The 16,668-nt window shown below is 49.5% G+C and overlaps 1 protein-coding gene across 2 annotated transcripts in view; it reads left to right on the plus strand.

Moving 5' to 3' along the window:
• Positions 1 to 16,668, plus strand: part of LOC119973207 — a 296,257-nt gene that overhangs the window by 215,439 nt on the left and 64,150 nt on the right. For both annotated transcript variants that reach the window (XM_038810862.1, XM_038810864.1), the window contains exons 14-15: positions 6,311 to 6,390; positions 9,347 to 9,446. In XM_038810862.1, the coding sequence (XP_038666790.1) occupies positions 6,311 to 6,390; positions 9,347 to 9,446 (180 nt within the window). The remainder of the gene's footprint in view (positions 1 to 6,310; positions 6,391 to 9,346; positions 9,447 to 16,668) is intronic.

Below are 16,668 nucleotides of genomic sequence, written 5' to 3' on the forward strand. Positions count from 1 at the left end.
CCATGCTGCCCCCTCCCCCTCCATTACCCACTTGCGCACCATCGACACATTGGCCGCCCAATAATACCCCGAGAGATTGGGTAACGCCAGCCCCCCACCATCTCTACCCCGCTCCAAGAAGACCCTCTTCACCCTCGGGGTCCCATGCGCCCAAACAAAGCTCACCCAGCCCTTTCTGACCCGCAGTCGGTCCTGCTCTCTCAGGTGTGTCTCTTGGAGGAAGACTATGTTGGCTTTCATATTTCTTAGGTGGGTGAGGACTCTAGATCTTTTCACTGGGCCATTAAGTCCCCTTACATTCCAGGTGACTATCCCGGTGGGGGGGGGGGGGGGGGGAGGGGGAGGGTGGGGAGGGGGGGGGAGGGGGCTTCTGTTCCCTTGCTCCTGTGGGATTGACCATACAGGTTAATCCCCTGCCCTCCGGGGTTTCCCTTTGTTAAGAGGCCGTCCAGAATGGCTGCTGTCACTGCTCTCTCCATGCGGTCGTGCCCCTGCGCTCGCGGCTTCCCTTTGTCCAGGGGGCACCTGATATGGCCGCTCACTGTGCGTCCGCCACACGGGTAGTCCATTGCACTCTGGAGACTGTCTTCGCCCAGAGACCTGTGGATGCTTGCAGTGATTCCTTGTTCGAGCCCTTGGTTGTGGCACTTTGTAGCCCTGATGTTATTCCCTTTCTAGCATTTTGTACCTCCTTCCCTGTGTCACACACACACACCCCCCCCCCCCCCCCCCCCCCACCCACCCCGGTCCCTCTGTTATCAGCCAGGGTTTAGAGAACCCCAAAGTGTATCATGGAGTTCACTTGACCCACAGCTTTTAATAGATTGTGGTATGGGGAGCACACAGCCCACTCTACAGGCGTGGTACAGCAGAAATGGAAAAGTACTTTTTAAAGCAAAAGAATGTTTATTCTATGAATTCGGGCTAACCTTTTTAATACATACAGTGAACATCTTAGCAACCATTAATTCAAATACAACCCCCAAAGAATGCAACACTAAGTAATCCATTAAGCGTTCTTTTTAACATCCATAAGACTTAAAACACCTGTTACCAGAACACCTGTTACCGCTCGTTTCGTTGCGGTGAACTTTCTGTTCCACCGCTTAGTGCGCTGATTGGCTGGTCTGAGGTGGCTCGCCCACAGCACCTTCTGCTTGTGGTGCCCTTTTCCCTCTGCTTTGGCTCCCTTCTGGCAGTTTTTTCCCTCTTTTCCCCCACCCCCCTTTCCTTTCTTCCTCCCTTCTCTCCTTTAATGAAATGAAAATGAAAATCGCTTATTGTCATGAGTAGGCTTCAATGAAGTTACTATAAAAAGCCCCTAGTCGCCACATTCCGGCGCCTGTTTGGGGAGGCTGGTACGGGAACACTTTAACACTTTTCCCCCCCTTTTTCAAAAAACGTTAAAAAAAAGTTTAAGAAAAATTTCTTTCTCTTTAAAAGTCTTCTTTTCAAAAAGTTATTTTTTATATAAAAAAAGAGGGGGGGTTCTTTTTTCTGCTCAGCCACCCACACCGGGTCAGGAGGGTCGACAGAGAGGGAGGCTTCTGGTTGTGCCAGGAGTCCTCCTTTGTTCCGCCGCCTGCCTCGTGGTCGCCGCCATGGTGGGGGTGGGGGGTCCTTCCCTGCCGCTGGTTCAGTCCCCACTTTGGTCCGGGCCGCCGCTCATCCTACCTGCATTCTCCTGCCGTGCTTTGGTCCGGGCCGTCGCTCGTCGTATCCCACGTTCTCCTGCCGTACAACGGGATGGGGCGGGGGGGGGGGGGGGGGGGGGGGGGGGTTGGTCCCTGCCGCTGGCTCAGTCCCTGCCGCTGGTCCATTGCCCGCAACCGCTCTCCTCCCCTGCCAGAAGTCGAATGTTAGTTACCCATCTTAAAGAACATTAAATATGCTATAGATCTTATTTCACTCCGAGCACTCCTGCAATGCAAAGACCTTGCCTTAGGTCTTTTGGAGATTGAACGATCCTCTTATCCTCAGGATAAGGCACTTAGTCTGGTTCAAGGGGTCTTCGAAGCACTCTTTATTTTTCAAGAATTTACTCCTACAAGGCAGGAGTCTCAATTGCTTCACTGGGCAGGGAATTCCATAGATTCACAACCCTTTGGGTGAAGAAGTTCCTCCTAAACTCAGTCCTAAATCTACTTCCCCTTATTTTGAGGCTATGTCCCCTAGTTCTGCTGTCACCCGCCAGTGGAAACAACCTGTCCGCATCTATCCTATCTATTCCCTTCATAATTTTAAATGTTTCTATAAGATCCCCCCTCATCCTTCTAAATTCCAACGAGTACAGTCCCAGTCTACTCAACCTCTCCTCATAATCCAACCCCTTCAGCTCTGGGATTAACCTAATGAATCTCCTCTGCACACCCTCCAGTGCCAGTACGTCCTTTCTCAGGTAAGGAGACCAAAACTGAACACAATACACCAGGTGTGACCTCACTAACACCTTATACAATTGCAGCATAACCTCCCTAGTCTTAAACTCCATCCCTCTAGCAATGAAGGACAAAATTCCATTTGTCGTCTTAACCACCTGTTGCACCTGTAAACCAACTTTTTGTGACTCATGCACGAGGACACCCAGGTCTCTCTGCACAGCAGCATGCTTTAATATTTTATTATTAAAATATTATTATTTTAGTATTTTAATTGTTGAATCTTACTTACGTTAAGTCTTAACTTTACTTCCTTGTGCTACTTTTGTAACCTTATTATGTTTGCCCTAATTTTCTCAGTTAGATCCAAACTACTTGTTGAAAGTATATAAGCTTTTGCTTTTAACAGATTTGCCTGCTTTCAAATACTTTTATACCGAGGTGATAAATTTCTGGCTGAAGGTGAACACTCAACCTGGACTCCAGGCAATACAGGGCATTGAGCGGGAGAGAGAGATGCAATCTCCCCTCACAAAATGTTCAGATTGATTCAGATTCTCATTCAGATTGATTCAGATTCTTATTCAAATCGTTTGAGATTCACATTCAAATTCTTTCAGATTCAAGTTCAGATTTATTCAGATTCACATTCATATTTATTCAGATTCATACTCGGATTGTTTAGATTTCCAGTTAGATTGATTCATATCCTTGTTTAGATTGATTCAGGCCGAAATTGAGATTGATTCAGATTCACATTCAGATTGATACAGATTCAAGTTCTGATTGATTGAAATTCACATTCAGATTGATGAAATTTCCATTTAGATTGATTCATATCCTTGTTTTGATTGATTCAGATTCAAATTCTGATTGAGTCACATGCCAATTGATTCAGCTTCACATTAGGTTGATTCGGATTTATATTCAGATTGACTCAGATTCTCAATCAGATTGATTCAGATTCTCATTCAAATCAATTGAGAGTCACATTCAATTTCTTTCAGATTCAAGTTCAGATTTATTCAGATTCTCATTCAGATTCTCATTCAAAACGATTGAGATTCAAGTTCAGATTGATTCAGGTGCACATTCAGATTCACATTCAAATTTATTCAGATTCACATTCGGATTGATTCAGATTGAAATTCAGATTGATTAGATTTCCATTGAGATTTATTCAGATCCTCGTTTAGGTTGATTCAGGTTCAAATACAGATTGATAGATTGATTCACATTTACATTCAGATTGATTCAGATTCCCATTCAGGTTGATTCAGATTCATATTCAGATTAATTCAGATTCTCATTCAAATCTTTTGAAATTCACATTCAAATTGAAATTCACTTCTCCCAAGCCAGGTATTTTCAGCCAATCAGCAGGAGCCCACACCCTAGCAAGAATTTTTTTTTAACTTTAACTCGAGTGAACAAAATAACCAGATGTCCCGCTGGTCATCTAGCTCTTCATGGAAATTCATGGAAAAAATAACTTGCTCACAGACAAAGTGAACTTGTAGCAGATGCCCAAATAATTCAATGTCCTTTCAATTTTCTTTTAAAAGCATTTAGTTCTTGGAGATATCGATTCCTAACAATACGTACACCACATGGACTGCAGCGGTTCAAGATAGCAGCTCACCACCCCATTCTCCAGGGCACTTAGGAATGGGCAACAAAAGTGCTGGTTTAGACACTCCATTCTATGTTGCATGAAAACATTTTAAAAATCAATTTAGCCAGCTTTGATTTCATATCCTTATTTAGGTTTAAAATCAGTTACTGTTTTTCCTCTTTAAGCTGAATGTGAAATTCTATCACGTTTTAATTGCTGTCACCCAGAGGTTCCTTTCCCATGAGGTTATAGATTAATCCTGTCTCATTGCACATTACCAGGTCTAGAATAGCTTGCTTACTGGTTGCCCTCTTGAACCACTGCATACACTTTAGGAACTAATTCTCCAAGTTACCCTTACCAATCTGATTAGTCCAATCCACACATAGATTAAAGTCGTCCGTGGTAATTACGGTACCTTTCTTACATACCTCACGAGTGTCTTCCTGTATACACAACGCTACTGTCTAATTCCTGTTAAGGTTGCTATAAGCAAACTACGCCACAAAGGATACGGGCAGAAACACTGGAGGCAGAGGGGAAACTGAGGTTTATACTGAAGGAAATCCGGTGTACACTGGAGAAAGAGGGGAAATGGGGTGTATATTAGAGGCAGAGGGTAAATTGGGTGTACACTAGAAGCAGAGGGGAAACGGGGTGTATACTGAAGGCAGAGAGGAAAATGGGGTGTACATTGGGGGAGAGGAGAAAATGTATATATACTGGAGGCAGTGGGAAAATGGGGTGTACACTGGAGGAGAGGGGAAACAGGATGTGCACTAGAGGCGGAGGGGAAAATAGGGTTTACGCTGGAGGCAGAGGGGAGCAGATGAAGTATGAGTGCAAGCTAGCTGGTAATATAAAGAAGATAGGAAGAGATTTTTTTTCAATATATAAAAGGTAAGAGAGAGGCAAAAGTAGACATTGGACCACTGGAAAATGTGGCGGGAGAAGTAATAACAGGAAACAACAAAATGGCAGACCAACTGAATAGTTACTTTGCATCAGTCTTCACGGTGGAAGACACCAGTGGGATGCCAGAGCTCCAGGAGAATCCGGGGGCAGAGGTCAGTGCAGTGACCATTACTAAGGAGAAGGTTCTGGAGAAATTGAAAAGGTCTGAAGGTGGATAAGTCACCTGGACCGGATGGACTACACCCCAGGGTTCTAAAAGAGATAGCTGAGCAAATTGTGGAGGCATTGGTGGTGATCTTTCAGGAATCACTGGAAGCAGGAAGGGTCACACTGGAGGTGGGGAAATGGGATATACATTAGAAGCGAAGGGAAAATGGGGTGTACACTGGAAGCAGTGGGGAAATGAGGTGTACAGTGGAGTTGGGGAAATGGGGTATACACTGGAGGCAGAGGGGAAATGGGGCGTACACTCGAGGCAGAGGGGAAATGGGGTATACACTGGAGGCAGAGGGGAAATGGGGTGTACAGTGGAGTTGGGGAAATGGGGTATACACTGGAGGCAGAGGGGAAATGGGGCGTACAGTGGAGTTGGGGAAATGGGGTATACACTGGAAGCAGTGGGGAAATGAGGTGTACAGTGGAGTTGGGGAAATGGGATATACACTGGAGGCAGAGGGGAAATGGGGCGTACACTCGAGGCAGAGGGGAAATGGGGTATACACTGGAGGCAGAGGGGAAATGGGGTGTACAGTGGAGTTGGGGAAATGGGGTATACACTGGAGGCAGAGGGGAAATGGGGTATACACTGGAGGCAGAGGGTAAATGGGGCGTACAGTGGAGTTGGGGAAATGGGGTATACACTGGAGGCAGAGGGGAAATGGGGTATACACTGGAGGCAGAGGGGAAATGGGGTGTACACTGGAGGAAGAGGGGAAATGGGGTGTACACTGGAGGCGGAGGGGAAATGGGGTATTCACTGGAGGCGGAGGGGAAATGGGGTGTACACTGGAGGCAGAGGGGAAATGGGGTGTACACTGGAGGCGGAGGGGAAATGGGGTGCACACTGGAAGCGGTGGGGAAATGAGGGGTACAGTGGAGTTGGGGAAATGGGGTATACACTGGAAGTGAAGGATAACATGTTGGGTTGGAGAGAATCGAATGGTATGTTAGATTGAACTACAGAGAGTGTGGGAAAGGGAGACTGATGAGGGATTGTGTGTGGAATGGGGGAATGGTTGGGGATGTAGAGGTTTGGAGGGATGAGGAGGGATGGTTGTTGGGTAGAAGGAAAATGGTGTGAAGTCTTACGGAGTGATGTGTTGGTATACGTTCGGATATTGCTCAGTATGAATTAGCTGGCAGGTGCTAATCTTTCTGATTGCCGTGTTTATTGTGTTGTCAGGTGAGCAGAGTGTCTGTTGAAGAGACTGAGAAGTTACTAAAGATCCAGAGTGTGCGAGGCTCCATCACATTCTGCACCAGGTACTAAGTAATTAAGCTGCACAAGATCAGGAATGTGTCGAGTGGCTCCACCTTCATGCCTCTATCTGCATTTACAGGGTGATCAAACGGCATTTATGTATTAATCAGGTTGCTGTTGTAAATAAGTAATGTTACACATGAAGAGGGAGAAAGGACAACAGGGGACGTGGAGTGTACCCCTGGCAAGGACCCCTGGCAGCAAGGACGGGCGCCAGGGCCAGAGGGCCTCATGGTGCCAGGCACCAACGGGGTCAGGGGTGCAGGGATGGGGGAGGGGGAAAATGCGGGACCAGGATTCACAGTGCCAATTGGGACCACCATGTAGCCCGTTGGGCGGGTGGGGGGGGGGGGGGGGGGGGGTACACACCATGCTAACATGTCGGCCTTTCACCCCCGGCTGACAATGGATACTGGAATCCAACCAGGAATGGTGGCCTTCCTGCTAGTCGCTGCAGCCCTGGGGGATGCACTACAGCTGCATCTGCTGGAGCTACTCGAGGAGGAGAAAGCTGCCCGGGCAGGCACAGGAGGCCGCACAACGTGTGCACTAGAGCCAACGTGCATGGGGCCCTCTGATGACTTCCAGATTCACTGACTGGAGGGGGGCGGGTGGGGGGTTGGCCAGGGACAGGGACACCGCATCCCACCTGCACCCACCCCCTGCAACCCACTCCGTGATACATACCTGCCGTACTACGGCGTGTGGGTCCTGCGTTGACAGTAACAGCAGATCTGGTCCATGGAGTGGAGGATGATGACCCGCTCAGCGATGAGCTCAGGTGCTCTGCATTCATTGACAATGCCCTTGGAAGCACTTTCCACCGTCCAACTGGAATCCCTGCAATGCGATCACACTGTCCTATCAAATCTCCTGGGATGGCAGAGGTTGTCTGGCCATTCACAGCGGGTCATGGCTGAGAGTATCAGCTGCATTGCCCAGGCACTGGCCGACGTGGCACAGACACAGAGGGAGGTGACCCAGTCCCAGAGGGAGATGGCACAGTCACTGGCTGATGTGGCACAGGCAATGGGTGATGTTGCGCAGTCACAGACGGAGATGGTCCACTCTGTGTTCCATGGCCACGAGCGTGCAGACCCTCGCCGAGACGAGAGCATGCCTCAAGGACTGGCAGCGGCAGGAGGCAGGGGAAGCCTTCGGGGATGGTAACGCTCGCACATCCATTCCATAGATTAGACTGGGGGCGTGCCCTCCCACCTTCTGCCCCCTCGGGAGTTCCTACCTCCATCTGCTGTACAAGAGCATGTGTGTGGTGTGCACCAGTTAGTGTCAGAGGAGCCTCTTCACGAACAACCGAGGTGGTTTTTCTGGGATGGTGGAGGGTATTGGAGACAGCTGTGATGGGAAATCAGTGTCATCATCGGACTCGAGCTCCGGGGTGTCCTGGGCCATGGGTTAATGGTTCTTGTCCATGTTGGCGTTCTTGTCGCTGCTTAGCACCTGGGGATCTGGATTTGACTGCGGGCGGGGGACACCAGAAAGACCTGCCCGCTCACCTGCAGCTCCTGCAAGACAAGACAGAATGCATGTTTAGACCGTGGGCCGGAGGGGAGAGTGGGTGTGTGGAGCGGGGGTGAGGCGTGGTGTGGGTAGCGAGGGGTGACAAATATGTCATGGGGAACTGCAACTCAGCGGGGTCTCACTTCCTCGCCCGGCGCTGATTTCCACCCTGGCAACTGCCCTTTCTTCAGTCCCTCTGCTCTGCCGTGGTGAGGGGCCGCAAATCCAGCGGTTCCCCTCCAGTGTTTTCCCGCTCCCGGGTTATGGTGCCAACAGTATGGGGTTCGATCCCTGTTCCAGTTGGGGTGTATTAGGCATCTGCCTCCTTGTCCTAACCATGTTAGAGATTGCGACACTATAGCTGGAAGCTGCTTGCGGGCAGAGAACTGAAGAAAAACAAGAACACCCAAGTCTAGGTCTTTAATATATTTCAGGAAAAGCACAATCCTAATCATGACCCTTAGGAATCCCACTTATATCCTCCTCAGTCCGAAAAGCAACTGGCCACTGTTTTTCTCTCTCTCTCTGTTTGCTGTCACTCAGCTAACTGTCCATACATGATATCACAGTCCCTTTTATTTAAAGTGCTTCAACTTTGCTGACATGTCTGCTCTGTAGTATTTTATAAAACAGTCTTTACACCATCAAATACATCACATCAACCAACCCACTCTGTTACCTTATCAAATCCATTCTTTAGATTTATTTGAAGCTTTCACCCTTTTCATAAATACCACAATGAAGAGTTCAATGGAAATTTAAACTCCCAAGCTTCAAAACAGGTTATGAATTGCCAGTTTTGAACAAAATTCTTTTTGCATTCTTCACGTTTAATTTGGCCAAATGCAGTCTGAATGTAGATTATTCACCAAATGATCGCTGTCACTTTCAGTCAGCTGTACATCTGGGAAGCTTTTGTGTCCATTCTAATACCTTCTGCAAAATGACAGCTCCTGATAATTAAAGAGCTGGAACTACAATCCACATGTATGCAGGACGGCATGGTGGCACAGTGGTTAGCACTGCTGCCTCACAGTGCCAGGGACCCAGCTTCAATTCCAGCCTTGGGTGACTGTCTGTGGGGTTTGTACATTCTCTCCATGTCTGCGTGGGTTTCCTCCGAGTGCTCTGGTTTCCTTCGCAGTCCAAAGATGTGCAGAATAGATGAATTAGCCATTCTAAATTGCCAGTGTCCAAATATGTGGAGGTTAGATAGGGTTACAGGGATAGGCCGGAGGAGTGGGCCTAGGTAGGCCGCTCTTTCAGATGTTCGGTGCAGGCTCGTCAGGCCAAATGTCCTCCTTCTGCACTGTAGGGATTTTATGATCATTACGTGGAAATATCAGAAAGGACTTGTCACCATGAATTAGATGGCAATAACTCTTATTATTTGACAAGTAATTATTCTAATGTTATCCTCTCTCTATTCCCTGTCAGTTCCTCCACAGAGCGCGATGAGTGGCTGGCTGCTATTAGCAAAGCAGTGGAGGATTACCAGAGGATGCCAACATTCCCTGGGTTGAGAGGGTATACTGAGGTGAGTGCTGCAGCAGAGAGTTCCCTCATTTTTACCTTCCCAATATTGATGCTGATCACATTAAACATCTCACTCTTACTTCAGACTACGATGCTCTGACTTAGACAAGGAGACAGAGAGGAATGTATCTAAGTTTGGCCATCATAGGAAATTAAGTGGGAATGTAAACTGTGAGGAGAATACAAAGAGGCTGCAAAAGAGATATAAAGACCTGGGACAGGATTAGTGGACTTTCTCCAGAGCAAAATTGGCGCCACACCTGGACCAATTCACTGACCGAAAGGGGGCTAGCACTGGTGCCATGTGGAACTTGATTGATGTGAAACGGTGCCGGGTTCAGGATTGACACTCAGGAGGCTGACGAGCTGCAGCCGCATATACGCACCACTCTCCATGCGCACTGATCCCAGCAAACAAGATGGCAGTGAGGAGAGCGGCATCCTGTATCACGCCGCTGAACTCAAGATCTGCTGGACACCGTGGAGGAGAGGCGGGTGACCCTGTACCCCGGTGTGGTAAGGAGGCTGCCAGCAGTCGCCGTTTGCCGTGCGTGGAAACAAGTGGCGGAGGTCATGAGCGTCATGGACAACATCATTACGACTGGCCAGCAGTGCCAGAAAAAACTGAACGACCCCCTCAGGGCAGCCAGGGTGAGTAGGCAGCACTGTCTCCTCACCGAACCACCATCCCACATAACTGTAACCCTTCCCCAACCAGCAGGATGGCCGAGCCCCCACCCAGCACCACATGCCAGCTCCCATATCGGCCGCCATGGCTGGTTACTGTGGCCACTGAAGCTACCAGCTTCCCACCCCCTGGGCTGCATGCATCAGACTGTTTAACTCTGTGCCTTTTCTGTTCCCCACCGCTCCCCCACACCCCAGGAGAAATTTGCTCATAACCACCGTGAGAGGGAGAAGACTGGAGGGGACCGCCGGACCTGCAGTCCCTGACCGCAGCAGAAATGGGGGCACTAGACATGGTCGGTGGGCCTGGAGAAAAGGCAGTCACCGAGGCGGAGGTCTGATTCGGGAGTGAGACCTGGCTGAGTTGCAGTTCCCCATGGCAGATGTGTCTCCTACCCACACCACCACCAAACCCCCCGCCACACACACACACACACACACCCCCAGCCCGGGTGCAATCACGTGACTTGTCTTGTGTCTTCTAGGAGCTGCTGGCGATGGCATGGGCCCTTCTGGTGTTTCCCCACCCCCAACCATAACCACAGGTGGTGAGCAGTGATGACGAAGACCCTAATACGGACAGGAAGGAGCAGTGCTCCGAAAGCTAGTGTTTGAAACAAATATGTTGGACTTTAACCTGGTGTTATAAGACTTCTTACATACCTCTCATAATTTTGTGGACCTCAATCAGATCCCCCCTCAACCTCCGTCTTTCCAACGAAAACATAGAACATAGAACAGTACAGCACAGAACAGGCCCTTCGGCCCTCGATGTTGTGCCGAGCCATGATCACCCTACTCAAACCCACGTATCCACCCTATACCCGTAACCCAACAACCCCCCACCCCTTAACCTTACTTTTTAGGACACTACGGGCAATTTAGCATGGCCAATCCACCTAACCCGCACATCTTTGGACTGTGGGAGGAAACCGGAGCACCCGGAGGAAACCCACGATCCTACTCTACTCAATCTTTCTTCATAGCTAACACCCTCCATGCCAGGCAACATCCTGGTGAACCTCCTCTGCACCCTCTCTAAAGCATCCACATCCTTCTGGTAATGTGGCGACCAGAACTGCACGCAGTATTCCAAATGTGGCCTAACCAAAGTCATATACAACTGTAACATGACCTGCTGACTCTTGTACTCAATACCCCGTCCAATGAAGGCAAGCATGCTGTATGCCTTCTTGACCACTCTTATCGACCTGCGTTGCCACCTTCAGGGTACAACGGACCTGAACTCCCAGATCTCTCTGTCCATCAATTTTCCCCAGGACTCTTCCATTGACCGTATAGTCTGCTCTTGAATTGGATCTTCCAAAATGCATCACCTCACATTTGCCTGGATTGAACTCCATCTGCCATTTCTCTGCCCAACTCTCCAATCTATTTATATTTTGCTGTATTCTCTGACAGTCCCCCTCACTATCTGCAACTCCACCAATCTTAGCATCATCTGCAAACTTGCTAATCAGACCACCTATACCTTCGTCCAGATCATTTATGGATATCACAAACAACAGTGGTCCGAGCACGGATCCCTGTGGAACACCACTAGTCACCTTTCTCCATTTTGAGACACTCCCTTCCACCACTACTCTCTGTCTCCTGTTGCCCAGCCAGTTCTTTATCCATCTAGCTAGTACACCCTGAACCCCACGTGACTTCACTTTTTCCATCAACGCCTTACTGAAGTCCATGTATATGACCATATCCATGTCTGTCCCTCATCAATTAACTTTGTCATTTCCTCAAAGAATTCTATTAGGTTTGTAAGACATGACCTTGCTGCCTCTCACTGATAAGTCTATTTTCTTCCAAATGTGAATAGATCCTATCCCTCAGTATGTTCTCCAACAGTTTGCCTACCACTGACGCCAAGCTCACAGGTCTATAATTCCCTGGATTATCCCTGCTACGCTTCTTAAACAAAGGGACAACATTAGCAATTCTCCAGTACTCCGGGACCTTACCCATGCTCAAGGATGCTGCAACGATATCTGTTAAGGCCCCAGCTATTTTGTCCCTCACTTCCCTCAGTAACCTGGGATAGATCCCATCCGGACCTGGGGACTTGTCCACCTTAATGCCTTTTAGAATACCCAAAACTTCCCCCTTCCTTATGCCGACTTGACCTAACCCGACTTGAGCACCTGCACCACACACGGTACAATAGGTGGAGGTAGGAATCCCCGAGGAGGCGGACGGTTGGAGGGCAAGCCGACACCAGGGGCTAGCTGCCATCGAGATGGATTTCGGGCTACTGGAACGGTCCCAATGATTGTGGAGATGCAGTCACAGAGCCAGGGACTGCATAATATAATAATAATAATCGCTTATTGTCACGAGTAGGCTTCAGTGAAGTTACTGTGAAAAGCACCTAGTCGCCACATTCCGGCACCTGTTCGGGAATTGAACCCGCGCTGCTGGCCTTATTCTGTATTACAAGCCAACTGTTTAGCCCACTGAAATTCGCTCATAACCGCCGTGAGAGGGAGAAGACTGGTGGGGGACCGCCGGACCTGCAGCCCCTCACCGCAGCATGAGGGGTTGTCAGCAGGTGGAGTTGGAGGGGTACAACCGCGTGCAGGTGCAAGAGTTGGTGCCGACCATGCGATCCACCCAGCCCAACAACTCACGGGCGGCATTCGCAGGGGGGACAATGAGGGTGAGGGTTTCGGCCATGGGTCAAGATGAATAAAGTCTGGAGCAATCTGTGCAGGTGGTTGCCGAGTCCCAAGACAGGCTGCCCTGCCAAAGGCAGCCATGGACCAGAGCCATCTGGACATTCCAGTGTCACTCCAGAGCATGGTCCAGTCACAGTGGGTCATCACTGAGATAGTGGGCAGCATTGCCCAGACACTGGCCGACCTGGCACAGACATCGAGGGAGGTGGCCCAGTTCCAGAGGGAGATGGCGCAGTCACTGGCTGATGAGGCAGAGACCCAGAGGGAGATGGTTCACTCTGTGCTCCATGGCCGCGAGCATGGCCATCTCGTTGAGACGGGAGCGGGCCGCCAGAACTGGCCGCAGCAGATGGGGGGAGCGTTAGGGTTTAGCTCCACTCGCATCCCCATCCGAAACAGTCGCCGGGGGCCATAGGCACCCGAGGGAGGAGGAGGCAATGGGAGGTGTCGAAACACTGCAGCACCTCGGACTCCTTCCCCCACCCCTCGTCCTTGGCACACCACATGGCCAGCGGGCAAAATAGGGCAGCTTCACGACAGCTGGTACACACATCCAGGCCCAGTCACCCCAAAGGGGGTCACAGGGCAAGAATTGAAATAGGCTGTCTCCACTCCTGATGTACCGCCTGGGGATCCACCTACATGAAACGTTAGGGGCACACGTGTAGCACCTAGGATAGCAATAGGGGCTAGGGCAATAATGTGTGTGTGTGTGTATATGTTCACAATAAACACATGTTCACCACGTTACAACCTTCCTCAGTGCTCTGTCAGAATGGTGTGAAGGAGGCTCTGTCAAAAGGCTGGCTGCAGAGGGGACGCTGGAGGGGTGGGTGTGCTAATCAGAGGGTCAGGGGAGGGGATATGGCGACAGATTCCAATACAGCCGGTGCTCACTGCTCCCGTATCTCCATCCCCGCCACCCCAAGGGCTCGGTAGAACCATGTGATGGAATGTGCAGCTCGCATACAGGGATCACCCAGGTGCAGTGGAACATGCTAGCGTGGGCAGGAGTCAGATGATGGCAAAAGGTGCAGAGCACCAGAACTCATCACAGAGCAGATGATCCGGCAGATATGTCGCACTGTCCCCCTGTTCAGCCGGAGTCTTCGATGGCATGTCCGGTCCGGCAGGTTCTCGAATGACAGGGTGCCGGTATACGCTAGGCCTCATACGATGCTCCTTCCCACCTCTTCCTCATCCTATTGGGTGGCCGGCTCTCCATCCTCACTGGCTACCTCTTGCTCCTCTGGGACAGGCTCCGCTGCTGCATGGTGGTCCTCCTCGAACATCTCCAGCTTCTACAGCCTCAGTGCATCCCCCAGGGCTATGGTGACTAGGAGAAAGGCCACCATTCCTGGTTGAATTCCAATAACCATTATTTGCAGGGGGTGAATGGCCGATGTGTTAGAATGGCCTGTAACCCCATGCACAACCATGTCCACCAGGCTACCTGGTGGCCCCAGTTGGCACTGCGGGCCCTGCCCCCTTCGCCCCCCCCCCCCCGTCCCATCTCCGCATCCCAGGCCCCGTGGCCGCTTGGCACCATGGGAACCTCTGGCCCTGGCGCCCATTCCTACTGCCAGGGGTACAGTCAGCTGGAGTTGCCCTTGCCAGCGGAACGCTCCATGACCCCTGTTTGGGCGCCCCCCTGAAGGGGCTACTAGCTACAGAGGGTGTTGCGCTTGCGTGGGACGTGTGGCACAGAGGAGCATGGGTGGTGGGGTCGTGTGGCACAGAGGAGCATGGGTGGTGGGGTGGTGTGGCACAGAGGAGCATGGGTGGTGGGGTGGGCGTACCCCTATGGCCGATGCCACTCTGCAGAACCACGGGTCATGTGGGTGGTCATGGGGTGCAGCAAGGTAGCCTTGCAGACTGCGGCAATGGCCGTCTGTGCCAGCCTGGCCAGTGTCAGGACCAGCAGCCCACGGCCGTGCCTCTGCGTGTCCGACCTCCTCTCTCTCCCTCATCAGCAACGGCACCTTGTTTCCCGATTTTTAAATGCACAAGTGCATTTTGCCATCGGGAACTCCCACTGGTGGAGGCTGAGGATTGCAGAGAGCACCGGAGGATACCGGGTCAGGCCCACTAATGATTTGCGGACGATGTTTACTGTACGTGCAGAGTGGAATGCATTGATGCCACTGTCGAGGCGTGGGAGAATCACGATTTGGTGTGAACCTGGCGGCGGCCATGTTTTCGGTGTCAAGAGCAACAGAGAATCCCATCCCGGAATTCTCCAGCTGTTAGATTCTCTTTTACGCCAGCAGTGCACTACCGTGACTGAGTTTCCCGGCGGCGAGAAATGACTTGGGAATAGAGAATTCCGCCACCAGTGAACGTTTTCCCCGCCTGGAAAAACGCAGCTGGGGGACTGGAAAATCCCTCCCAAACAGTTCAAATGAGTGTGCAACAAGGTGATAATGGAGTATTAAGTGGGAAAGTGTGAGGTAATTTTCTTTGATTTTTAAAATGGCAAAAGCAGAACATTTATTAACAGGTATGAAACTTGTAGATGTTAGAGTTCAATGTGACTTGAGTGTATTTGTGCAGGAATATGTGAGTACAGCAAGCAATTAGGAAGCCAAATAGGATGTTGGCCTTTATTGTAAAAGGATTAGGATACAGGAATAAAGACGTTTTGTTACAATTAAACAGTTTTTGATGAGACCACACCTGGAGTACAGGTGCAAATTATTCAAATCTCCTCTCAACCTAATTTATCTCGAAGGGAAACAATACTAACTTCTTCAGTCTCGCCTCAGAACTAAAGTGCCTCATCCTTGGGTCCATACTGGTTAATCCCCTCCATGCACTCTCCATTGTCTGCACAACCTTCCTTAAGTGTGGCTCCTACAACTGGCCCCAATATTCCAGCTGTGGTCCAGCTGTGCAAATTCAACATAACCTCCTCGTTTTTGTATTCTCTGCCCCTATTAATTTTTTTTTTAAATGTTTTTTATTGGGCTTTTGAACATAGTATATTTACAGTTATGTACACAGATTAAAATACATATATATATATATATATATATATAGAAGAGAAAAAAATAAATAAACTGGTAGGATATTGTGCACTAGCTCAGCAACTCTGTACAGTTAGCTATATTATGTTTGTGGGGGTGGGGGGGGGGAGACTGGGGAGGTAGATATACATTTGGATGCCGGAGAAACAATTACTGTAGTTATGTCCAATACAGAGAGGGCAATACGAGAATGAGTCTAGTATTGGTGTTGTTACTTCTCTGCCGCTATTATTAAATATACCTCTTCATTCACCTGAGGAAGGAGCAGTGCTCCAAAAGCTAGTGTTTGAAACAAACCTGTTGGACTTTAACCTGGTGTTGTAAGACTTCTTACTGTGCTATTATTAAAGCCCAGGATAGTGAATGCTTTACTAACTTCTCTCTCAATCTGTCCTATCCCCTTCAATGATGTATGCACAGATATACCCAGGACCCTCTGCTCCTGCACACCCTTTAGAATTGTACCTTTTATTTTATATTTGTCTCTCCATGAAGCACTTGACGTACTGTTATTCTGTGATTCATTCCTGCCCTTATTATGTTCTTATTAATGCAGTCCCCCCCCCCACCATCCAAGACCAGAGACCTCTAGATGCGTCTGACAAGTGTGTCAGTGCTGACACAGTTGGGGAGTGTTGGGTGATCCCTAATCGCTGGAGGATTTTCAAGCATTAATCATTCTCAAAGCAGAGTCAGAGTCAGGAAAAACACTAAAGATGGTGCAGAAGCAGAGAACTGATTATTAAAAATCGCACTAGACTTGCATCACTTTAGTAAACAGATTCAAACTACTGCAGATTAGATCATGAAATCCCAA

The sequence above is a fragment of the Scyliorhinus canicula genome, chromosome 11 (assembly GCF_902713615.1).
Source record: "Scyliorhinus canicula chromosome 11, sScyCan1.1, whole genome shotgun sequence".
Taxonomy (NCBI): domain Eukaryota; kingdom Metazoa; phylum Chordata; class Chondrichthyes; order Carcharhiniformes; family Scyliorhinidae; genus Scyliorhinus; species Scyliorhinus canicula.